At 40.2% G+C, this 25,043-nt stretch overlaps 1 protein-coding gene across 14 annotated transcripts in view; it reads left to right on the forward strand.

Annotated features, from left to right (window-relative positions):
• Nucleotides 1–25,043, forward strand: part of RBMS3 (RNA binding motif single stranded interacting protein 3) — a 697,130-nt gene that overhangs the window by 345,057 nt on the left and 327,030 nt on the right. For 12 of the 14 annotated variants that reach the window (XM_068674436.1, XM_068674437.1, XM_068674435.1 and 9 more), the window contains one exon: nucleotides 5,362–5,531. In XM_068674436.1, the coding sequence (XP_068530537.1) occupies nucleotides 5,362–5,531 (170 nt within the window). The remainder of the gene's footprint in view (nucleotides 1–5,361; nucleotides 5,532–25,043) is intronic. The other 2 variants (XM_068674438.1, XM_068674449.1) reach the window with 1 other exon arrangement.

Raw genomic sequence — 25,043 nt, forward strand, 5'->3', positions numbered from 1 at the left:
AATGTTCAATATATACAAGAAGCATAAGCAAGAGAACACTTGTCATTCAGTAATTCTAAGTTTAATTTTGTTTTGTAAAATATATATATATATAATCCATGAGAAAGCTAATTCAATTGGCATTTTATTTTCTTAAGCTTTGAAATGATTTCATTCAGCTTAGGTATAGGGAAGCAAAATTATTGTATGCAGAAATCGTTTTTGTCTACAAAAGAATCAGGAATAATTGCATTGTTAAGTTACATTTCTATATTTTCCCTGGTTTTAAGTAATATTGCAGTCCTCAATAGTCTTTCATCCAGTAATCACAGGGCATTATATAAGCCACGTAAAGGTAAGGAAGAATCATTACAGGTGGCTAAACTGAGACATAAGGAATCTAAATGACTGGCTTGGGGTGGCACGTTGGAAGAAAATTATGACTTGAGCTCCTCTGACTGCAGCCTTTCTAAAAATGCAGAAGGTTTCTGTGTTGCCAGTTCCGTTGTTCATCTCTTTCTTGCTTCTCTATTCTACCTGGCTGTGGACATGAAATACGTTTTACCTTGTGGTGCTGTTCCTCACTGAGGATGCCAGCCTAAGGCAGAAGAGTTGCTGTGTTTTTCATCTCATTCTTTTTATTCTATTTACCCTGCCTCTCTGATTTCTCTTCAACTGTGATCATCGTTGGTTTAATATGAGATTTGTCATTCTATCAGCTACAAAACCCCATAAACAGGTCTGTAAGTTGGTGGCATCCTCTCATCATTACTATAATTGGCCAGCAAGAACCCTCCAGCTCTCAGAAATTACTTCTTTGTACAGTAGGGTGTAAACAGAAGAGAGTTTTGCTAGTGTGAGCTGTAAACTGATATTTGCACAATTTATTTGTATTTACTTTGCTGTATTTTATCTTCTCAATCAGGAGCTAAGGGAATTGTGTTGCAATTGGACTCTAAGAGAGATGAAGCTAGCAGCTGGAAAACACTCCATTCAAAGTGAAATGGATTGTGTGTGTTCACAATTGGTTAAATAACACATGTTTTAATGGAGAACTGCATGTTGGAGTCATATATATATGTTTTTATTAAAAAATATGTACTTTGATAGGAAAAGTCAACATATCGGTGTTATTGGGGAATCTTTCCAAGACTTAGCTTTCAAGTGGATAAAAGAGTACAAACTTGGGATAACCAAAGGTGAATACAACCAAATTGGCTACTCCATTAGCATAGCTGTCCAGCTGCATCCTAGGCTCTGAGGCCACTCCAAAACCACAAGCCCGACTGCCTCAGAAGCCTGCCAAGGAGCCAGCTGCTGCTAATAAAGCAGACTCTACAACTTGGCATCTGGGGCCTGTGATTCCCATCCAGAAGAAATTGTATGTGAAAAATATTTAAAATTTGCCTTTTTAAAGAGTGTATTGCTTTGGAAGAAGAATGCTTTAGACTAAACTTGCAGTGAGCAAAAAACTATATGAGTGCTGTGGTTGCCATGGGAAGAAAAATACCATCCTTGAGTAAGGAGGTTGCATGCTGGAAGGAGAAGTGCTGTTCATTTTGTAACCAAAGAGGCTTCTGGTTCAGCATTTCTGGGTTATTGAGTAAGAAAGACCAAGGTGTCTTATTATTGATGCTTAGCTGTGCGCATGGGGCACTGTGTTTCAGAGGGCTCGCTGCTAGGATATAAGAGCAAGGGTGTGTTCCTGAGACTGCGTAAGAATTAAGCACATTAATTTCTTACTTTTAAATAATGAAAAAGAAGAAAATTCATTCATTTTTCAAAGATGAAAACAAATCCTATTAGCCAGCCATGCTAAATTAATAAGCTGCTTGGAATGATCTACAAACCGGTTCCTTCTCCTCACACTCCCCATTGAATAATGAAGCATGAGAATTGAAAAACGAGTTGGTTGCATTGGATATGTGAAAAATTAACGGCCAAGTCGGCTCCGAATTCCAGCTGCCTTTTGAAGTAAACCATGTAGATTTTGCTTAATATTCTTTTTTTTTTTTTTTTTTTTTTTTTTTTTCCTAGTGCTGCAAGTCCAGTGCTTGGCCATGCTGGGAAAACTTCTTTCCCAGATGTCTGCAGTTGGTGGTAGGGTTTTTCGAGTCGGTGCTGTGCTCCTCGTGGCTCTTGTGGCATGGAAGTTAACTGCGTTAACTGCCTGCAGCCACAGAGGGAGCCCATATCAGAACCAGACGCAAATTTCCAGCCATCAGGTGCATGCAGCTGCCCCCTTTGAGCACTGTGTGGGATCCCACAGCGAGCGGGCTGTATCTTGGATCATCAGCAGGTTGCCGTTCATTTCTTTCACTCCCCTTATTAGGTGGAGATTAACAAACAGAGCCTGTGCTCATTTGGAGGCGAAACGCATACCTCTGCCATCAGTCGTGTGCTCCTCGGCTCACGAAACAAGAATTCAAAGCTTTCTTCTGACCTGAAGCTTTTAGCCTGGCGACTGGCCAGAAGATGTCATCAGCCCTAGTACAGGCAATTTTGTAATCTTTCTGCGGACGCTGTTCTGGGGTATTGGACGTGCATGGAAATTACTGTGGGCTGCAGTGCCTGAGATTTATTAGCAAAGAGAGGGTTGGGAGCGTAGCAGCGCTCGCTGGTCTGAGAAGGTCAGCAGCCTCCAAAGCGGAGTACGGCCGCATCTCCGCCAACCCGTGAAGCATCTCGCTGGGTGCTGTGGTGAGCCTGGACATTTGCACCTGCCTTCTGGCTGCTTCAGCTCTAACTTGAGAGACTAACTTATCCCATGGCCTAATTCTTGGGGTGTAACGAGGACTTTTTTATTATTATTATTATTAGCAGTGGCCTTAAAAATCAGTGTAAATGCAATTCAGGTTCACTTCTAGGTCCCCATTCAGCTTACTGAGGGGGATAAAATGGCTTAGGCTTAAATTAGAATTAGGCCCCTAGTGCTTTCCTCTGTGTGAAGATAAAGATCTTACAATAGAGTGAAAATTGCCCTTTATATTTCAGAGGTATATTTCCACTTTATTATTTTTTTTCTTGCTTATTAGGTTGGTGTGAGAATAGGCCATTTATCCATTATCCCCCGCTAAGACATATATAATAACAACAATTAATAATTAAAGTACACAGCACCTTATTGACGTGCAGAACATTCTGTCTTTGTGTCCTTATGTCATTCGCATGCATGCAGTGTGTATGTTAAACTTGGAAGTAGGAGGGTAAAGGAGTGAGAATGTTACCTTGACTTTTTTTTTTTTTTTTTTTTTTTAACATTACCAGTCTTGAAAATGTGCAAAATTACCACGGGATGTTTCCTGTGCTGGTGCTGTGCTCAAGCTAAACGAATGCCGCGGTCACATTTACCTCTGCCATGGCCCTGGAGCGTCCAGAGATTTAAATATGCTCTCAGCCAGGATGTTTTAAGATGCCTGCCCTCATGCCTTTGGTGGAGGTTACCATTGTCTGCAGCGTGATCACGGCTACAGCGTGGAGCTGATTTCCCGGCCGTGCCCGTGGCACTGGGGCACAGCCGAGGCGGTTCTCTGTGCTGGAGCTCGGGGCTGCTGCTCCGAGTCTCTGTGTCTGGGAATGACATTGAAGCTCGGCTGGATGAGGATTACCCAGTGGTAAAGTGTGTGTGCAGGGAAATACGATCTGTATGCATTAAGTGCTTTTGATTGTCAGCAAAAGTATCTGCACAGATACTGGGGGAAGGAAGCACGTTGCCCTTTCTCTGTTACTGGAGATGAGAGTGAATGTCATTACTTGCCAGTGTGGTGATCCCACTGTCTATTAAGCTGATTTTTCCTTTTAATGGATCCTACTTGAGTCGCATTACAACCCGGCTGGATTGTAGAGGAATTGTGTTGTCCTAACACTCAAATGGTGTGTGCCCACCGACCTGGTTTGCATGAGAGAAACTGGGGAGGAGGAGGGAGAAGACAGTGGGAAAGGCATCACAGCAAGCACGGGGCTTTGTGTTTCATCAAAGCCTCTGAGCTTCACCAATCACTGATGCTCCCTTTAAGTTCTTTTTTTTTTTTTTTTTTTTTTTTGACTCATCTAGGTAAAAGAGGCTTGTTTGAAAGAGTTTAAAGCCACTAATTTAAAAATATCCTCCTACCAAGACTCTGATTTCTTATGTACATAATTATGAGCGCTAAAGGAGGGCCACCAAAATGAAAGGGACAGTTGATTAGCATGATCAGAATTACTTACAGCCTTCAATATTTTCTCTATTCGGGGCCTAAGTGCAGAACTAGCATATATCAGAAGTCACTAAAGTGTCACTGCTACTATACTGAAAATTGCGTATGTTTTGCCTTTATTAGGCCATTAGCACACTGTGGTTAGCTTAGCATTGACCCACCATTCACCTGCAGCTGTATCTGTGCATTCTGCTACCAGAATGTGCTGATTTTCTTGCAGAAACCAGCCTTTCCCTGACGCATCCCCAAGCTCCCCAGACTTCTCTTTCACCTGTGCCTCAGCTTTTCCACGCAGGTGACAGTGGTGGCAGAAGTCATCCTCTCCCTGCCAAGCCCTCTCTCTTGGCAGGCAAGCAGGGATGCTGATGGTCAGTGAGCTGGGGATGGTTGAAACAGCTTAAATTCATTGCTCTTGCCCCATATTGGAGGTGCTTAGGTAATTTTTATAGCCTGAGGGTGCGTCTTCTTTCAGAGCATGTATTTTCCAGAGCGTTAGGAGAGCATACTGTTCTCCCCGTGGGAATGCCTCCCTTCTGAAGTGATGCTTCTCAGTGGGTTGTGTGTGGTTTGTGGTTGTTCAGAAGTGGGTAAGTTCCTAAGAGCGGGAGGTGCTATCCTGACCTTATTTTCCAAACCCTGTTTTCTGCTGTGAAAGCCATCCGTAATAGCAGAGTGTTTCCAGGCTGCTTTGTTTCTTCCCCTCTCAGGCTGCCTAGCTCCTTGCCACCTGGCTCTGCGTGCACTGGAGGCTCCTTGTATTTAGGAAAGATTGCTTAGGCTTCTGGTATCAGCTCCCATACCTTTGGCTAGATATTCTTATTTTTATCTCAGAATATTCTTAAAGCAGATTGTGTTTAACTTCTTTCTGTAATGCTAATTACATCTGAGTATCCATCATTTCAGAGGCTAATTTTGGGATCTAGATAAAATAGACTCATAATTGAGCTACTTTAATTTCACTCTAAACAATAGCACAGAGGGTGAAATAAGGCACTTTATAGCCTTGGCTGAACCCCAAATCTCAGCCCCATTCTGAGTTCCAAGGGGTGTTGCTGGCCCAGGTTGGGTGCCTGCACGATGTGAGCGGGTGGCTGGAGGTGGGCAGGGGGACAGGAGGGGAATGCCCTTCATTCATTGCTATCTGGACAAAGCCCAGTAACAGCCTCTTTTCTTTTTCTGTTTCCAGCAGTCCTATGCACCAGCTCCCCACCCCATGGCTCCTCCCAGCCCCAGCACAAACAGCAGCAACAACAGCAGCAACAACAGCAGCGGAGAGCAGTTGAGTAAAACCAACCTGTACATTCGAGGCCTTCCACCCGGCACCACTGACCAGGACCTTATCAAGCTGTGCCAGCCGTAAGTGCAGTTAAACTACTCGGTGTCTTTGGGCAAGAAAATGTTAAAGCTGGCCTTTCACTTAACACTTGAGTTTATCCAAAAAAAAAAAAGAACACTGATGTGCTTGAAGGTTAACCATTATTCCTCGAGTTTGAACAGATAATGAATGCCTGTTGAAAACCTTCTGGTAATGAGTTTTAGGGGACGGAGAGATGATGAGGACCTTCACATTAACTTATAGTTATCTGGTTTCTTTCCTACAGTTAACAACAAAAAAAATATAAAAATTTGCATGGCAAGAAAACCTCCCTAATGACAGATTTTATAGTTACAATAATCTGTGAATCATAACCTCGTGCACAACAAAACATGGGTGTTCCCACCTCAGTCATTTATCACATCTTTCAATTGCTGTGTCACACATTGCTGGGCTCAGAGATTGAGAAGTATGAAAACTGTGGAAGGTGTCCTTGTAGCAAACATCTCATTACCTGCAGTTCCACTGAGAACTGATGATGTAGAAAGTAGCACCTTCTACTTTTCTGTTATCTCTAGAGTCATGTTTACAGTTTCTACTGATAAATATCAATTTTGTTGTGTTTTAACACTGTTAAAACTGGAAAGGAAGTAGGAAGGAGCTCTTTGCTCCTCATGCATCATCAACAGAGCTGTTTCCAAAAACATTGCGGCTGGCTAACCCTTCTCACTTGACCTATTAGTGGGCACTAAGGGTAGATATGAGGACCTGACTGGACTTCCAATGTCTCGATTATTATTGGTGATGTGGGAAGGGGATAATCCAGTTTGAGATTCCAAGCAGAGATCATCTGGGTAGAATTTAGGGTAATGTTTTTTTTGTGTTAAAAATAAAACTGTTGAGAAATTTAAAGAAATAAAAATCCACCCACTCTTTGATACATAACTGCAGTGCTTTTGTCATACAATAGTCTCTTCCTAAAAACAACAACATCTCTGATATTTTTTCATTGCACATCAGCATTTCAAATAGGGATCAAAAATGGATGTTGGTGAAGTAAGGAACAGTCTGTGGCTCATCTACTGACCTGAACCCAAATTGCTGTTGTTTTCAAGTTTGGAATAGGAGTAAATATGTAATGGGATGTTACATTTATGTCATTCTGCACTTCCTGGTATTCACCAGAAGTGCTGAAGGACCTCCCAAAATATACCTTATGCATACCTGACTGAGCAGGAGTGGAAGCAGAAGTCTTGTTGAAGTGATATATGAACTTTAAGAAAATGATGTTAGCTTGGGACTCTTCCCTGTGACTTTCTGTTGCTGAAGTCAGTACAGCTTGAAGTGGTTCACTGTTCACAGCAGCATAGCATGCTGGTGATTTTTCATATTGGATGCAAGTGGAATTGTTAGTATACCTGCCTGACATTTGTACGAACCATATCCATTGACACTTCCCACTTGTGACAGTCACAGATAATCCCAGTTCAAGGGCCAGATCCTCAGCAGGTATAAATTGACTGTAGCTCTGCTGACATTCGGAAAGCTATTTTGCTAGACATCGTCTTGCAGCCTGACCCTTTCCAAGTTCAGACAAATGCTTTCAGCTGAGCAGCTGATCAGGAATGAACTAACTATTCCTACAGGAGCCTCATGGCAGCAGCGCTTAGTGCTGCAGTCATGGTGTGAGGCATAAGATGGCTGTGGGTTACTTGAATGCAGCTCAGAGAGAGTGTCCCTACCCCTTTGTCCTCGTATGGGAAATGCACATCAACTGAGAGTTTCCTTTTGGCAAATTCCTTTGGCAATTTTTAATGTGCTCCACTAAACTTAATCTGGTCTGTGATTAGAGGGCTTTGTCTTGCTATCATGGAGTTCCTGTGTGAACAGATGCTCTTTAAGAAAAATGCTGACATTTATTTTGCTGATTTTCTATCCTTTGGCTGAGTGGAAGTGAGGAGAAACCAGATAGTTGTTCTTCTTTTTTTTTTTTTTTTTCTTAAGAGCGCTAAAGGTACTTAGCAAAGCAAAAGGGAAAGATGACATAGGAAAACGTAAATATATGAAAACAGAGGAATTTGTCATGACTGCATGTAGATTCTTAATAGTTTGAAAAACATTTTCTTTACCTTTGCAGTTGGTTACATAGTAGAGATGAATTAATGTCTAGATCCCATTGTTCTTAACTGTTTTCAAAACATGCAGTATGTGTAACAGCAATCTGCTGCTACATGAGCAAGACATACATTTGTGTCTTTAGAAACGTTTGTCTTTTATACACATTTTCTCTTAGCTTATAAAACTGGGGTCTCACCACGCAAATGAAAGATAATACACATACTAAAGACTTAGTGTATTAAGTATTCACAAAACAGCAGAAGGTGCTAGCTTGTAGGCTTCCTGCATAGAAGTAATGGTGTAATTTGTTACAGGATACGAGGTGAAAATTTGGATTCCATAAACCATCGTATTATTTGCAGTACAGGGTTTTTGGAGAGCTGCCTTGAAGGAAGGTATTCACCAAAGCTAGTTTATGGACACTGGTTCCCCTAGGCTAGCTGCCAGTGCCTAAAGTGAGCTCTTCTGAACCCATTTCCTCTGCTCCAACATGAGACAAGGCTGCCAGCAGTACAACTGTCACTTGCAGTGTCTGACATTTGGCAGGTCTGAGGAATGATGTTCTAAAAACACAATATTTCTCTCTCAGAAGTACAGGGAATGCTGAAAATGCTTGTGGCTATGTGTATTTATCATAGCACATCCCATTTCCAGGTTTATTCCAGCAAGAAGGCCACCCTCTATGTGACGCCTAACATCATATTTTTTTTTTCAATTTAATTGCTTTTTGCCAGGTGGTTATGGAAGAGAAACACTTTCATTGGACTTTTTTTTTTTTTTTTTTTTTTTTTTTTTATAAACTGAGGGGCTGTCTTGGTGAATCCTGCCTGCTTTTTTGTATTTGTGCTGTGTGTTTTTAGGTGGTACATATTGCACGTTAAACAGAAAACAGCAGACTGGAGTACCATTGATGCTTGAAGTGCAGAGTCCATTACACATGGTGTCAGACATTTCTGACAAATGTTCCGACACTATCAAACCTTTTATCAATTTAAGAGTAACCTTGTCACGGTAATCTGTCAAACTGTTCATATAACTAAAAGAAAACAAGTCATCATAGGCTGTACAGTAACTGAGTAAATAAAAAAAAATGCTACTGGAAATTTTCTTTCTGTGTGTGGTTGAGATCCTTGGTATCTGGTTTAACATGTGTCCAGCAAAGTTGCATCAAATTCTCTTTTGCAGTAGACAGCTGCTAGGTTTTACTGTACCTTTTTGGACTTTATACAATGATGCTGTCAAAGGTTACACTGAAAAAGAATGAATAGGACTACTTAGCAAGCAAGAATATGTTACTCTTTTATATATGTATCTTTTTTCCTGGATTTTCATAAAAAGAGAGTAAAGAGACTTCCAAAAATGGACCATGGCCTCTCTTAACCTTTCTTGATGTTTATGTTTATTTTTATTTTTAAAGAGGCTTCACACCCATCTGTGAGCATATCGATCATCCGAACTCGTTAATCTAAAAATTTGATTTTAAATATTCCATCAAAATAATTTTAGATTTATCACTGGCATTTACTACTCTGAGGTGCAGTTACTGCTGTTGTAATAGTACCATCCATTCTGGTCAAAATATGCTCGTCATCAAAAGGAAATATAACCAAACTTAACATGCAAAATTGTACATTATAGAGAGAAATATATCTCTGTACAAGCAAAGTATTAATATTTTTTTGAAATATTCATAATCTGTCACTCATATTTTCATGCATGGTATTGTATTTGATCCAGAAGAGTTCCAAAACTCTCTTAAAAACATACACAGATGGCTTAGTCCCTCGTTGGTGTACTGGACACATCACATTCTTACTAAATATGTCCCAGTGGAGGTAGACTGAAAGAAAACTCACACACAAATTAAACATTTAAGCTTTATTACTTCGAAACATTTTTCTTTTCAAAAACTTGCAGTTTCCCTCTAAGGATTTTGGTCTTTCTGTCTGTCTTTTCTCACATGTGTGCACTGAAGAAGACAGTCCCCAAACTCTTTAAATAGATAAAATAATTTTTGGAAAACAGAAAGGGAATTTGAGAAAAGAGATTAAAAGTACCTTTTTGTGTGTCATGTGTCCTGTTTCCCCCCACCCCGGACTAACACAAAATTCTGAAAAGTTGGCTTAAAAAACAACATTTGACTAAAAGAAAACAATAATAAATGAGCAACAACAACAACCTTGTGCAGTGCACTATTAAGACATTGGAATGTATTGAAAAAATAATCCCTGTCAGTATTGAGTAAGTCATGAATTTTTCATGCCCAGTCTATAGTCTTAAAGAAAGCTATTTAAAACTTCTGAAGCCTGATAGTTTCAGCTTACTTATGTTTTTATCCTGACTGAATCCTCCCTGCTTGCACCAATAACATACTTTCAGGAATCTTCTATTTCCATCTGCTTTATTGCTCTTGGTTGGGTTAGCTATCTCGTCGTCCTTCACCAAGACTGGACTTCTTTGTGATCCAGGGTAAAATAAAAGGACTTAATTAAATCAACAGTGGGAAAAATAGCCATACCTAAAGAGCAGCAAGTCTGCATGCTGGTCAAGCTCTCTTTTGTGGACGATGAACCAGAATTTCAGAGATATATGGTATTCTAGATATGGGAAATCTATACCAAATCATGATTGCCATGAGTGTTTCTTTCTCTGAATAGTTTCTAGATCCATATCTTGTACAGATTACCCAAGATGTGTTTTTGTTCTTAGTTTGTTATTGTATTTATTTATTTATTTCTGTATTTATGGCTGAAGGTGTCATGATTTGTCTCCTTGGCAAGTCATCGAGTGTGAGACTTTAGCCTTTCATCCCATGCAGAACGTCCTTGTTGTTGTCCCTGTGGAACCTCTGAATAAATATTCCGACCGCTGCTGTTTGGATTCTGCTAAAGGGCTAGCCCCAAGGATAATGTAACTGTGGTTATTAATTGAAAATACACACATTACTTAAATGCTGGACTATTTTTGAAATGAACTCTGTGCGTTCCTTTTGCCCCCACAGAAAACTGCTGAGTGTGTTGAGGTTTCAATGGGGTTCAAGGTGCCTTTCAGGACAGGGTCTCCTGTTAATAGCTGCAACAAGTACAACATTTTGAGCTTTATGGCAAACTCATGATGGCCAGTTCTGTCGTGTGTTAAGGCAGGAAGAGTTTGAAACTCCTGGCCATTCTTTTCTTATTTTCCTTTTGTGAAAATAAGTTTGTTTTATATGAGAACTGATGACAAGAAGGTGCGGGGAGAGAGCTTCCTCCCTTTCTTTTTTTCTGCATTAGTATGTTAATTAGAAATTATTTCTGTGAATTATATACATTTTAACCTAAGTAAAATCTCCATAACAAGTTCAAAACCAAAAAGATCAAAAAAAATTCTTAAAGTAAGCCCTGTGTTCTGCAAGGAATTTTTACCCAGTGTAAATTGGTGCTCTTATCCTGGCCCTGGTGAAGACAAAGCACATACTGTCTGTGATGTGTAGCAGTACAGTGATTTTTTTTAATTAAAAATGAATAATAATAATAATAAAAATACATAATCCACATCTCTCCTATAATTAGCATCACTTGACACTCTGCAATACTTCAGAGACTGAAAGGGTATGAGGGTGAGAGCGCTCACTCAGTGGGATTAGCTTGTATAGGAACCATGGGGCATCATATAGGTTAGTTCCTGCTTATACCGTAGTGGATATTTTGGGTCAGTATATCCTGGTAATACGGGAACTGTGAATGGCTTTGAGAGAGCTGTGAGTCTGTTGAAGAGATCGATGTTCATGGGAAGCACAGAAATGCCCATACTTCAAGGGGAGGAAAAAACAAACAGACAATCAACAACAAGAAGAAATCATAAATAGATTTGCTTTGTTTTTCCAAGTGAAATCAGGACAGGAAGGCCTTGGGAAAGGTGTACCACTGGACCAAATAGAGCAAAGGTAACCTGTTGGGCTAAATACGGTGACTCAAAGCAATGAGGGAACTACATGGGTTTGTTCCTCTCACTTTAATGTGTCTGTTCAGATCAGGCTGAAACACACTGATGGGCCTGCTTGGGGATATCTGTATTATTCACAAGTTCTTTCACTTTGTATCAGGGACTTCCTGAAAGAGGATTAAGGTAGGGAAGAAAGAGAAGAAAAAATGAATTTGGGGTTAATTTTAGGTCAGCAACCTAAAAGGATGCCTAAAGTAGACACAGAAGAAGAGAAGGAACGTGACTCCATGGATGTGATTTGTTATTTGTAGCACTGAAAACATCTTCATAGTAATGGTCCTTGCTAATGCTGCTAAAAACACTTAGGGGTTGCTCCCTGTCTCCAAAAGGGTATGCTTCGGTGAACTTGAATTACACCGGAGTTGTTTTGCAGTTTTGTACTCAGTTATACAGACAGTACCTCTTTCCTCTTTGCGGGGTGTAAATATGGGTGTAGATATGCACAGGTGTTTTTCTACTTCACCTGTTATTGAAAAAAATGTTTGTATATTCATTCCCCATTACAATAATCTCCAAATGTCTTCTATTTAGAAACAAACATTAAAGTTGCCCCAGTAAGCAGCGAGCCGATCCTTTTCTTACCTATCCTCTTTCATCAGGGAAAACAAAACCCTAGGTCAGCAAATGCCCACAGCAGCACGGAGAGCTCCATCTGGGATGTGAACGTTCGCATTGTCAGGAAGAAAGGCAGAAAAATAATCTGCGTAAAGTAATAAATGAGCACCTGCACTCTTCCCTGTTTTGAATGTGCCCGTCTTTTCACTGGAGTGTGACAGAGTGTCAGTGAGAGTTTCTCATCTCCTTTCAAGCTGGATGAACCTGATTTAATGGAAGATAGGGGAGGAGGCAGCATTCTCAGACACTGCTGCTGAAAACATTTCTTCTGATGAATTTTAATTAAAGTCCTTGGGAAAAAAACACACGCGCACACAAAAACAGAGGGTTCATAACAGGAATATTGAGTCTTCTGTGTAGCTGTGTGAAGGGCATGGCTGTAACAGCCACTTGTTTTGCTTACTGTGCAGGAGGGGTGTTGAGATAGAAAGAGGGCAAACACACTTAATGAGCTGCTCCTGACCTGTTCTGAGATTGTGTGTTCCCAGCCTTTCCTTATCCTCCTCCTTTCAACATTTCTCCAGCATATTTTGTGCGCAGCCAGTCAACCATGGCATCACCACTGGGTCCATCCATGGGGCTTTCTTCGCCTCATTGCTGTAAGCGTTTAAGAACCTGAAAACACTCATAACTTGTAAAGTATCCAAAGGACAGACAGGCTCTGTCTGTCAGACAAGTGTCTGGTTTTGTAATGTGGGTGTTGCTCTGTTGAAGAGCCATCACGATTGTGAGACTATAGAGTCTGAATTTTCCAGTCCCTCCCAAGGCGGTTTGTAAAACTTAGATGCTCAGTTTCTGCTTTCCAGTGAAGAGGTTCCTTCGATGCACTAATGATTTGGCAGAGGTTGTGGGTGTTTGAACTGTCTGGGACAGTTCGATGCGTATGGAGCCAACTACATGGAAGAGCCTTGAACTCCCCCTCCTTTTTTTTTTTTTTTTTTTTTTTTTTTTCCTCCCCCTTTACCTCTCTCTTTGCATCATTTTCTTTCTCCAGAGTGATCCCCCTCTAAAAAGGGATATTTCTGGTTTTTCTGGTTGTTTACCACACTGTTGTCCTTTGTGTGGTTTTGTCTTTTATGGGAATTGTGGCAAGGAAAGTTTTGGTTGTATTTGGCTCTTCTGTTTTGAAGCTCACCCTGTCTTCTTTTAGATTTGTTTGCATTTTTGGTGTTAGTTGTCCTAAATTCTTCAGTGTCTACTTCAGTGGGTCTTTCCGAGCTGTTGTCTTTAGAGAATTGATAGCAGCAGTGGGAGGGCAGAAATGATGGCTGTACAAATGCGTGGAGTGTGGAGAAGGAAGCTCTCCAAGTGGGGTGTTGTTTATCCTCCTTAGGAGTCACTGACTTTTAGAGGATGATGGAGACACCGTTCATGTTCTGACATACGTGCAGCAGAAATGTTTTTGTAGCCTTTCTCTAGAAGGTACGCTGCAGATGAGGTTCCTATCTCTTTGAGAAATATATTGTCCTAAAGCTGTGTTGTAGGGAAACAATACCAGCAATGCTTAATAACCCCCGTTCCCTCCCTAAACAGGAATAACCTGGGCACTGCTTCCAGCTAATGGCAGGAATCTTAGGATGTGGCTGTAATTTCTATACAAGCGGAAGTGGCAGGCCAGCTTTGATGGCAAAGCTATTGAATATTATCAGCACTAAAACAAAAATGTCATTGTGTTCAGCTGCTAGCCTTTCCCATACCATTCCAAACAAGCATCGACAAGAGCTCTGTGCTATGTAGCATGCAATGTTCTTCATTCCAAGTATTTGGTAACTTCCCAGAATTATTTGTGTGACAAGCACTGCCGCTAGATTTATATGAAAAGCTAAGAAGTCTTTGATTTTTTTCAAAAGATGTTCACTAGAGAGGGAATTTCTTAGAATTTTTGCAACTGCGTCAGAGGTTTTCTGTCTGCCTCGTTATAAAACGGAGACCGGAAAGATGGAATGTTTTCAGCTTAATTTTTAAAAGATGTTGATCTCACTGAAAAGGTTTTCTCTTTGGCCGTGTATTTTCTGTGTCCCCGTCACGAGCTGCAGGGAAAGCGGAGACTTCTGGATTCTGCATCTGGTTCTCCTGGATTATGTGAAAAACATCTGGTGGCAACCTCAAATAAAATAAAGAAGGTAACAGCCACGTGACAATTTAGGTAATTCAGGTTCTATTCAGAAAAAAAAGCTTTCTGCCAAGAGATACCCAGTGTCACATGAGCTTTGTGGAAGCACAGCAGTCTGTTCAAAGAGCAGTTATTGCAAGATCAGAGCCATGTTATTGTTTCAGTGTCATACAGGTAATAAGTGCAGCATTTATGGCTATTACTGCCTGGTGATCACACTCAAAAAAAAGAAAAAGGTGTGGGGGGGAACAGACATGCTTTCCTTACTTCATCTTTTCAGTTCAGCATTTCCATGTACTCCTGGGATTATAATCCAATTATGAAACTTCAATTATTTTCTGTAATTCACTGATTCAAAATGAACATTAACTTTTTGGCTTCTTTATAGTAGGCACCTAGTAATTAAAAGGGATAAAATAATTCATGGATTCATACAATTTAGGATCCAGAAGAGGCCAAGGGATAATCTAGCATTATTTTCTGCTTGATTCAGGTCCTTAAATATCTCTCATTTGCTATCAGACTGAATATAGTAATTTATTTATGCTAAGAATATCTTCCAGAAAAGCACCCCTCCGCATCTGAAGATAGGAAACCAATAGCAAAACTACCTCTAAGGCTAACAGTTTGTTGCTTTGCCTAACCATGATCCCCGTTGAGAATTTCTGACCAATTTCCAAATCGACTTTCTGGGGTAGATTTTCACCTGTTGGTTCCTGGAGTAATCAGATCAAAGACCTTTTAGATTCTCTCCCTCTCCTCACATTTTCTTCCCAGATGTACTTATGCACTATAATCAAGTCACTTTTCAGACTTCTTTCTTTAATAATCAAAATAGATGGAAGTGTTTAAGTCTGTGATTACACGATAGTTTTCCCCAGCCTTTGGATAATTTCATCAAGGACTACTGATGACATCGCGGGGTCATTTAAATGTTTTTAAAAATAATTATTTGAGGTTATAAATCACTTCCAAGTTTATAGAGATTAGTATTATGTGTAGTTTAAGTAGTTGTATCTGTTTGTGTATCTTTAAGTGGAGGAAATGCAATATCTGTGTTCCTGAGCAGGACAAGTGATATTCACAGGCTGGCATAGTGTTGGAGCAGGACTGTAATGAGGAGTATGTGGAAACTGTGGTGCCCTGGTACCAAAGCTGTGGGAGAATCAGAAGCTTTTCTCTCCACGTCTGAGGTTTTGATTACCTTTGGCCATAAATCAGATATCTGTCCATCCTCAGCTTTGCGTAACAAAAACCCATCCAGTGAGAAAACTCCAGCACCCCTGGAGTTTCATTTTAAAAAGCTAGAAATTTGGATCCAAGCCATACCTATTTTAATTTTTTTTTAGAATTTAATTTCTCTACAAATCTTTAATGTTCCTTGTCCCCTCCCCTTTACTTAAATCAACACCAAATTTAGAATTGTCAGTTAAATAGAGTACAGTTATGATGTTTTTAATTACCCCATGATAACTTAGCACAAATATTTTAGTATACAGTTTATTAAGTGCTGTATGAACTGCATGACAAATGAATTCCTATCACATATATAATCATACAGCCAGTTCAAGGAGCTTGAAGGATTCATATGGGGCAATCTTCTAACTCCCTGGATAAAATGAACTCATAGTAATTGCTTCTAAATGGGAAGGAAAACTGGTGGCTGCAATGGGACAAAATGGAGTATGACCAAGTAGTCATTAGGGGGATTTCAATGAAAGAGGGGCAATATACTCCTGGCATGATTTTGCTCATTACCTACAGTAAGAATAGGACTAACGTGTCTGCAGGTCTTACAGATGCGGGAGACAGACTGTAACGATGCAGCTGTTAAATACTGTCAGCACTTTTAGGGGCTGTAGTTGCTTCATCTCTATTTTCCGTGGGTGGTAAGAAAAAGCTGGCATTGTGGAAACATGGATGTGCTGCCATTAGCTCCTGTTAGGTTCCTGTATTTGTTTGGTTGCTCTTAGCGCACTTTAATGTAAAGAACCAAGGATTTCTCTTTGCTGGGAGAGCAGATCGTTCGTCCATGATGTGCAGTTCCCTTGGTGTGCTGGGGATGTGGGGCTGCCAGGTGAGTGGCAGGAGCTCAGTCCTCACTGGTGGTGGAGCAGAGTGGCTGCATTCAAACCAGCCAGCACACAAGGCATGAGGATGAGGCAGGTCACAGTGGCAAGATGGGGGACTAAAGTACATTGCAAATCCGTGGGTGTAGGGGTTTGCCACTACATTTCGGTCAGTGTGGAGCCAGCAACATGGAACAGCCTTGAACTCCTCATCCTGTGATGTTTATTTGTATTTTTTCTTCCTTTACCTCTTTCTCCATCCCCATTTTCTTTCCCAAGTGTGATTCCCCTCTAAAGGGGGATCTATCATTCGTTTACTACCCTCTGGTTAGCAGGGCAAGTGTGCTGAGGGGAACACTCCTGTTAAATCTCCTGTCCTAGGATCGCTCCGGCTAACGCACCCGTGGCATTTTAATCTCTCTGCAGACTCCTGAAAGGGATTTTAAGGACCTCGCCACTCGTTAGTAGCTGTCACCAGCGCGCGAGGCAGGCTCTCAGCAGAGAATTTAGCAGCCCTCCATTGCACCTGGAGTCGAAATGTCGCCAAGCAAATACATCTCTATCGCATCGGCGTGCCAAGTCACGGCGGCACCGCACAGGACTCAGGATGCTGAGCCTGCGAGCGGGGTCCCAGGGCTGTCAGCAGATTCCCGGGTCTGGGCACTTGTAGTTTGGCCGGGGCTGCTGCTGCAGCAGGCCATCCCGTGGGGCTGTCGAGGCGAGCTCAGGGTGAGGCCCTGTGCCATCAGTGAAGTGCCCATCACCTCCTAATGAGGTGGCCCTCCTGTCCTGCAATCAGGAGGTCTGCAGCTGCTCTGCGTAATGGTGTTTAGTAACAGCATGAGCAGCAAGGCGTGCTCTCCTGTTACACGGAGATCCACTAATGCTGGCATCGAGAGTCGCGGGTAATTCAATCACACCCACAAAAATGATATTAGCAACATTAAAGAGTTGTGTAGACTAGCAAAAGACAGGAAATTATAGAGTTCAGGCTTGAAACTTTATCCTGAACTCACCCGTGCTGGGCCGAGGTGTTTGGAAATTTCCATAGAGCACATGAGTTTGTGGAGCCTGCAGCGGAGGGGATCGTCCTGCTTGTCTGCAGAGGATTTCCTTGGCTAGCACCAGCCAGCATAAGCGAGAATTATGTAAAGAAATCCTGGCACAATTTAGAGAGCATAGCTGGACAATGTGAGCTTTAAATGCGAATTTCTTGGCTTGGGCGGTTTAACACCCTCCCACCTCCCCCCCAGTATTGCTGAAGTGCTGCATCAGGCTTTAGATGTGTTAACTTTTTCCAGACCAAGTTGAAGTTTGGTAGCTAAGACCCCCTCTTGATTTCCACACTCGTGTTTAGGGATTGCTTTTAGCTGTTGTTTTCACCTCCGCAAGGGTGGTGGTTGTTCAGTCACTGAAAAGATTTGTTGTTGGTTTTTAATTTACCTTTTGATTTTAAGACACTGCTCGTATTTGTTTGAAGTCAAGTCACTGGAATGAAGCCGAATTCTCAACAACAGACAAACAAAAAACCTATCACCATCTTTGGGTCTTGTTCATCTTTTTCCTCTTCTCTAGTTCTGCCAAAAATTGTAGCAAAATTTGTTAAGAAAGACTAGTTTCATCACCTAAAAAAATCTTTGGTTGGAAATGGATGAGGATCAGGTGCCTGATGTACTCCTCGCTGCTTCTGGTCCTCCTTTCTGTACCAGCAGGGACAAGGGGAAGTTCTTACAAGGACCCCATGGGTCAAGGAGGAGGCAGGGAGTCAACTGGCAATTTAGCCTCAAGGCGTAAACTTCTGCATTTCACCCACTGGCATAACAGTCAATCAGGAGCCAAAAGGAGCATTGTCTGTCACTCCAAAGATGGGACTTACTGCAGTCAAAAGTGGGATTGCAGATCTCCCAGAGATGGCAAAGCCAGGAGGTTCACTGCTTGTAAAGCAGCTGAACCAGCAAAAGGTGCAGCACCCAGATCTTTTCTCACATTTTCAGGCAGGTTTTGAAGACTCTGCTGAAATGCTTTCTTTCCTTGCAAAGAAAACCCAAGTAAAACCAATGTGAGCTGCAGATGCACTGCTCACTGCAGGGTTGATGTACCTTGGTTTGCAGTTCATTGCTCTGTGGTTCTGGGGGAGAGAAAACTACATGATGGTTATTTGGGGGAAATTAAAAAAAAAAAAAAGGCAAAAAAAAAAGCAGTGAAAGTAAAGAGTGATGGAAGCTGACAAGTTATTTTACACTCCTAGTAGCTCATTTGGAGGTTATGCATGGCATTTTCTGGAGCTGATGTGCTCTTAATATGGCTAAGCTCAGGGGTTGTTCTGATTTTCCCACTGTGCACTTTCTGTGCTAAGGAGCTGGGGAGGAGCGCCACCGTGTCTGTCTCTGTGGTGAACAGGATGGTCATTAATGACCGTACACAGAACAGTAGGATGGCTGTATCCTAGGGGAAATCAATTTTCTGCAGAGAGCCAGGCTTGTAAAGAGTAGAAAATTTCCACTGAAGGGGAGGGGAGGAAAGGGAGACAAAACTGACAGAGCAGGGATTAACACATACAAAGGCTTCAAAAGTGACGAAAGACTTTCTGTACAAGGTGGATTTTTTTTTTCCCCACTGTCAAAGTTGATCAAGTCTGAAACATGCTGATCTTGAAGGTGGGAGAGAGAATGGCCATCTGGAGAAGCTCTGGGACAGGAGACATAGGAGAGGTTGTGGAGAAGGCTGCCTGGGGTTTAGACAAATGGTGATTAGTTTCTAAAGCACTCTACATTTAAATGGAGCACAAATATGCAGAATTTATGAAGATATTAATGCTATTGTCCAATTCACTTCCTGAAGGAGCATTTATATCGCAGACACTTCTGGGTTTCAGAGTTGAGCAGCAAAACCTGAGCCTAGGTTAAAACTCACTGAGGTTGCTCCATGCACGCCTGCAGGACTGCTGTGTCTGTGGTGCAGACAGGTCCTTGTGTTACTCACCACATCCATGTGTGCTTGAGAATTCAGACTGGGGTCATTTTCTTTTGATTTTCTTCACTTTTTCAGGTTTGTGTTCCTGAAATCACAGATCCTGGCTGTGGTACTGAGTGTCTGTGGCCCACTGGCTTTGGAAGTCCTCTGCCATACCCTAATGGTTCGCTTTACTCTCTTCTGTTGATTTTTTGCTAGTTACACCTTGCTTACTTTAAACCAAGCTCACAAAAGCTTGTTTTCCTATGGATGCTCTTGTTTTATATTAGATTTTGGAAAAAAGATATCTATATCACAGGGGAGATACAAGGACTAAACTGTAACTGGTGTTAAATATCATTTGAAGAACAGTTCTAGTAAGAGTAAATTTACTTAGACTTCTTTGTATGTTTATGTGTATGTATCTTAAAAATGTAAGCAGACAAAAATCTGTAAATCTCAGACAAGACGGTGATTCTTTTCTGACTGTGCTCAATATTAAAGGCTAAGCCAGAGATAAGATAACATTCCCATAAACATGGAAGCTTGAACAAAGGAGCAGTTGTCCTGAGAATGTGGGAGTCAAAAAGAAACCTAAGTCTGAACTTTAGAAATTGTCTTAAAAAATGGAATATTACATGTAGAGTAATGTTTAATGGCTCTCAGAAATTGCAGAAGAGGGGAAACCCATAGGTCTTTCTCTTGATCTCAGTGGTCTCTGGAGCAAGCCCAAAGAAAGCGAAGGGCAGAGGCATCTGGTAAATGAATAGCTGGAGTAGACCTTTTATTTTGCTTTGGCTTCTTGTTCAAGATGTTGGTCTTCTGAGAACTTCCTCTGCAAACAGCAGAAAGGGAGAGGGTGGGAAAATTCCCATGGCATGAAGCCTCCCCTCAGTCTCCTCTTCTCTGGGCTGAGCAAACCAAGGGACTTCAGCCACTCCTTGCACGCCTTCTCCTCTAGGCCCTTCACCATCTTTGTAGCCCTCCTCTGGACACTCTCTAACAGTTTCATGACCTTTTTATACTGTGATGCCCAAAGCTGCACACAGCAGTTGGGGTGAAGCTGCACCAGCACAAAGCAGAGCAGGACGATCCCTTCCTTCGACCGGGTAGCCCTAAAATGGAGCCCTGGGGAACCCCACTAGTGACTGGCCACCAGCCTGACGTAAGCCCATTTAATACAATCCTTTGAGATTGACTGGACGTCCCTCTTACATTGTTTTTGTGTTTTCATTGCTCTGATGGCCTATACTAAAAGCAATCTACTTGCCAATACAGGTGATCATTGTAAATTTTGTGGTATTTGTTTTTAAACCCAGCACATTTGGCAGATTATATTTTGGCTGCTGAAATATTATTTATCCGTATGGGATATACTTGCCATTTATCTGTGTGATAGCAGTAGTAAAGTGAGTGGTGTCAGCATCGGGGTTTTCATAAATCTTTAAATCCAGCAGCTCTTTTTATAAAGCTGGGAATAGAATGCAGGGTGGATTTGTTCATTGTTATCATTTTATTTTATTTTATTTTTTCTTTTGCAAGGTTGTTTTCTGGGATCCAAAACATGCAACTGCCAAGCAGTGTTTTTTCCCTAGCTGAGGATGTTCACTAATATTTGATGAAGATGTTGCCCTTGGTGTTGCCAGCCCTCAGAAGTTTATTGCAAGGTTCACAATATTTGTTTCTTAAACCCTTAGATCCTGAGGCGTGTGATAAGATGGGAATCTCAGCTTTCTATTTAAAAAAAATATAGGTTTCTTTCCGTTGTGGCTGTAAAGAGAGGCTTGAAAATGCATCTGAGTCTATCACAAAGGCTCACAATATATAAACAAAATAAAAGAATATTTCAAATTTATTTCTTATTATTTTTTAATACGAAAAGTTAATTTCTTAACTTCTTGGTGTATTAGTGAGCAACAGGAATTGTCATAACTGTACTCCTTAGCCAGTTACAGGAAGAATTGTGGGTTTATCTCAGTGAATCATAGTTCTCATTCTCCCAAAGTATGCTCAATAATCAGATGAGGCCTTGGTTCTTGATATGTATCTTTATATGGATTGAGGATCACATCTTTTTTAATTAGTTTAACTGAAGGCATCTAAAGGCTCCCAAACTCGACTGAAGCTAATTTGCTTCCAAATCCAGTGCTACTGGTCAAATTTCAGAATGTACTCACTGTATTTTTCAGTGAGTCTTTCTGTTCCTGGGGTAAAATTTCCCAGCAGATTCATGAAATATTTAAATTTTTCCTCCTTCCTCCAGATTTGCCCATGTATATTTCAGAAAAATGGGTTACGGAGCACATGTTTTTTTAGAGATCTCCATCCAGGCAGGAACTACCAAGTGCTCTTCTGAAGACTGAAGATACTGGCTATATAATGAGCGTCTTTATTGAGTGAATCCCATGGCTTATCTAACCTCTTTCTGGGTTATATTGGTTGTTTGTAGGTATGAACTGAACCACAGTAGAGCACAGCAATTGCCACCATTGTCTTTTCTCCTGTAGGAGACTCGTGGCAAAGACATCCAAGAAGAGAAGTTGGCATAAAGCCTATGTGAGTGAGTTGACTGTAAGATTTTATTCATCTTAGGCTCGTTGGTTCTCCAACAACTGATGAGTAGAGAGCTACAGATGTGCTAATTATTCCCTATTCCCTGCCCCTTGATGCTATCTTGAAGTGTAATTTCAACATTCAAAGACAGACAATAATGAGGCAGCTCCTCTGTTGGTGCAAATTGGGGTAGCCCACTGGAAGATGGCACCGCATGACTAGAAACCAAGAGATATCCAAAGTGCAGTTTTTAATAAGCCTTCCCTTCAAAGATATTTACCAGGCTGCTATAGTGAGGCTAATACATTGAATTATGTCCATCTTTCTTTGAACAATAAAGGATGAAGAAGTATTTATATAATAGACAAGGGCTCTAATCTAAATACATTTTAAAACCTTAAATGCACTTTTTTAACAGGTGACTTCATTTAATGCTGTGTTTACTTGCAGCTTTTTTAAAGCATTTTGAAAATACGAAAAATAACATGAATCATAAATTATATATCTTTATGTTGTGCTGGGCAGTTTCATCTAGTGTAAATTTTATTTTTGACAAAGCGCGATGACTCAAGAGAAGGTTTTTGGAAAATACTTGCTTTGGGACTCTGGCCTGGCAATTATGGTGAGTTACCAGCAAGACGACATTTGTGCTCTTATAATTAATTACCGTAGTTTTTTTTAGTCCTTGCACTGAGGAGAGCAAAGCACTAACTGGCAATGTACACTTACTGTTATGTGTAAGGTTGTTTTCTGTATCAGGGCTGTAGTGAGGACTTTCCACACCCTTCCAAAACAAGAGCAACAACAACACACAAAAAAATTAATTTCAGCCTACAAACATGATTTAACTGTGACATATTTTCTCTTTAAGTTAAGCTGGGCTCCTTACGCTTGGTAAAGTTAAATAAAATTCAAAGAAATTCAAAGCCAGAGGTATTCTGGCCCAGTCCTGGGTGAACAGTGTATGCTTCTGTCCATGTGATTTTAAAATTCCAAAATCATGGTCTTATTGCCTCTCCCTGAAAACTTCAGGCAGAGAAAAATGTGTTCCTTTGCATCACTTGTGTCAAAGTTTGGCTTCTGGAAAATAAACATATCTGTGACATTCCAGCTCTGAAAATGAAATGATTTAAATAAATAATATTTAAGAAAAAGAAGCAATTTGTGATTAGTTCCTAAAATACACATTTTTCAACATAAAAATCCTAAGGAATGATGTTTTTCAGAACAAAGTTGTTTCCAAAGACATCCCAAGTACCTGATATTTTATAATTTGTAAATAATGAAATGGGAGCTCTGTGAACTCAAGAAGTCTCACTCACACATTTGATTCAAATGGCCTTTGTGTGAACTCTACAAAATGCTTTAAATTATCAGTTTGAGTTCATGGTCCCTGGTGGTAGCTGGAGTTCTTGCTTTTCTTTTTAATTCCTTTTCTTTTCTTGGCTATTGTTAGAGAGGTAACATCTGATTGAGATATCTATATATGTATTTACAATATGTTGCAGTCATATAATTCTTTTAAGAGCAAATTGTTTTAGTGAAATGTCAGAAAATCTGCACAAACTGAATGCTCAGAGTTCCCTTGAATAATGGGGCTATTGTTAAATGATTGAATACTTTAGAGATTAATATCATGGTATGCTGGCATGCTGGTTCATACCAACTGTAATTTCACAATGAATCCTCCATAAGTAAGCAACACTGTGAATGAGAAATCGGATACAAGACATCCCAGCATGCAAGAACATACAAAGTAAATAAAGTCTACACAAGAATTACATGTTAGAGAGTTGTATTTTTACAATATCTGACATAATTCATAATTAAATCATTGGATAAAGGAGAATCTTCTAGTTTGAAGATATATTTTTATATATATATATTTTTTTCAAATGCCAATGAGTGATGTCTTAAGAGTAGAAAAGATAGCTTTTCGTTTTTCTTTTCCTTCCAGTTCTTTGAAAATTAGAGTTTGCTTGGCATTATCATTTGTGACAGGCTACAGGTTTATCTTGTCTGTGACGGGTTTCAGATCCCTAAGCTGTCTTCCAAATAATGCATCCTATCATTATACAGAAAATTTAGTAGCACTGCTGAGTGTCTGCAAACAACAGTTGCATTTTATTTTTTTTAAGACATCTGAATTCTTGCAAATATGGAATAATTAGTAGTTGAAGATTTAATGACAGCCCAGAAGAAGGGCTGAAGTGTTCTGCATGAAATCACAGTTATTAATTTGTGCATGAATTTTGTTTTCCATACTTAATTTAGCAACTGTAAAATATTTTGCTAATTAATTATTAACACTGGTTATTTGTCATGGCAGAACTGTGAGGGAAAAACATAGCTTTTTATCAAAGCAAAAATATAAATGTCAGAACTTTAATTTAAATACAATATGCAATAATGTAATCATTTTTAAATAGTCTTAAGTAGCTTCAACATTCAAACATACAGATGTAATATGAATATAATAGATAGCCCTAATTCAGAATAAACACTATTTAGAATTAAAACTGCATGTAAGAGCCAAGTGTCTTGCATGAAATAAACTGTGAAAAAAACAAACAAAATGAAACACAACAAAATGCTGTAAAATGTCAGGCTTTTATGGGGAGTGCCACTTCAGTAAGTGGCATTTTATTCTGTACTGGGTATCAAGAGTGTGACAAATCTGTAGCCTTATTATAAGCACTGTGAATAGGATTTGAGCTTGTACCTACTGAAGGCAATGAAAAAACTGCCTTTGATTTCTGCAAGTGTTGGATCAAGCCACTTAATTTCCATTTACATGCAGACAAAAATCTTTTTATACTTTGGCAAGGAAGGGAAAAAGGCTACAGGAAACATTACCTTTGAACTACCTAAGTGATATACTTCTTACAGGTCTGAAAGTCCAAGTTCTTTATATTTCCAGAAATGTTGTAAATGTTTAAATTCCCTTTACTTTGGCTTCTGTTTAAGCTAGCTTAATTTCTCAAGTATTGAAAACAATTACAGTAAGTATCTAGACTCTGCACACTTTTGTATGAGACATTATTTTAGAGGTGAATATGCTGAAGAATATGCTTAATATTCTTAATGATGCTTAAGAATATGAAGGCAGATTAGTTTGATTAGGAAATATAACTCTCTGTTTCTTAGTA

This window comes from Anas acuta, chromosome 2 (genome assembly GCF_963932015.1).
Source record: "Anas acuta chromosome 2, bAnaAcu1.1, whole genome shotgun sequence".
Classification (NCBI taxonomy): Eukaryota; Metazoa; Chordata; class Aves; order Anseriformes; family Anatidae; genus Anas; species Anas acuta.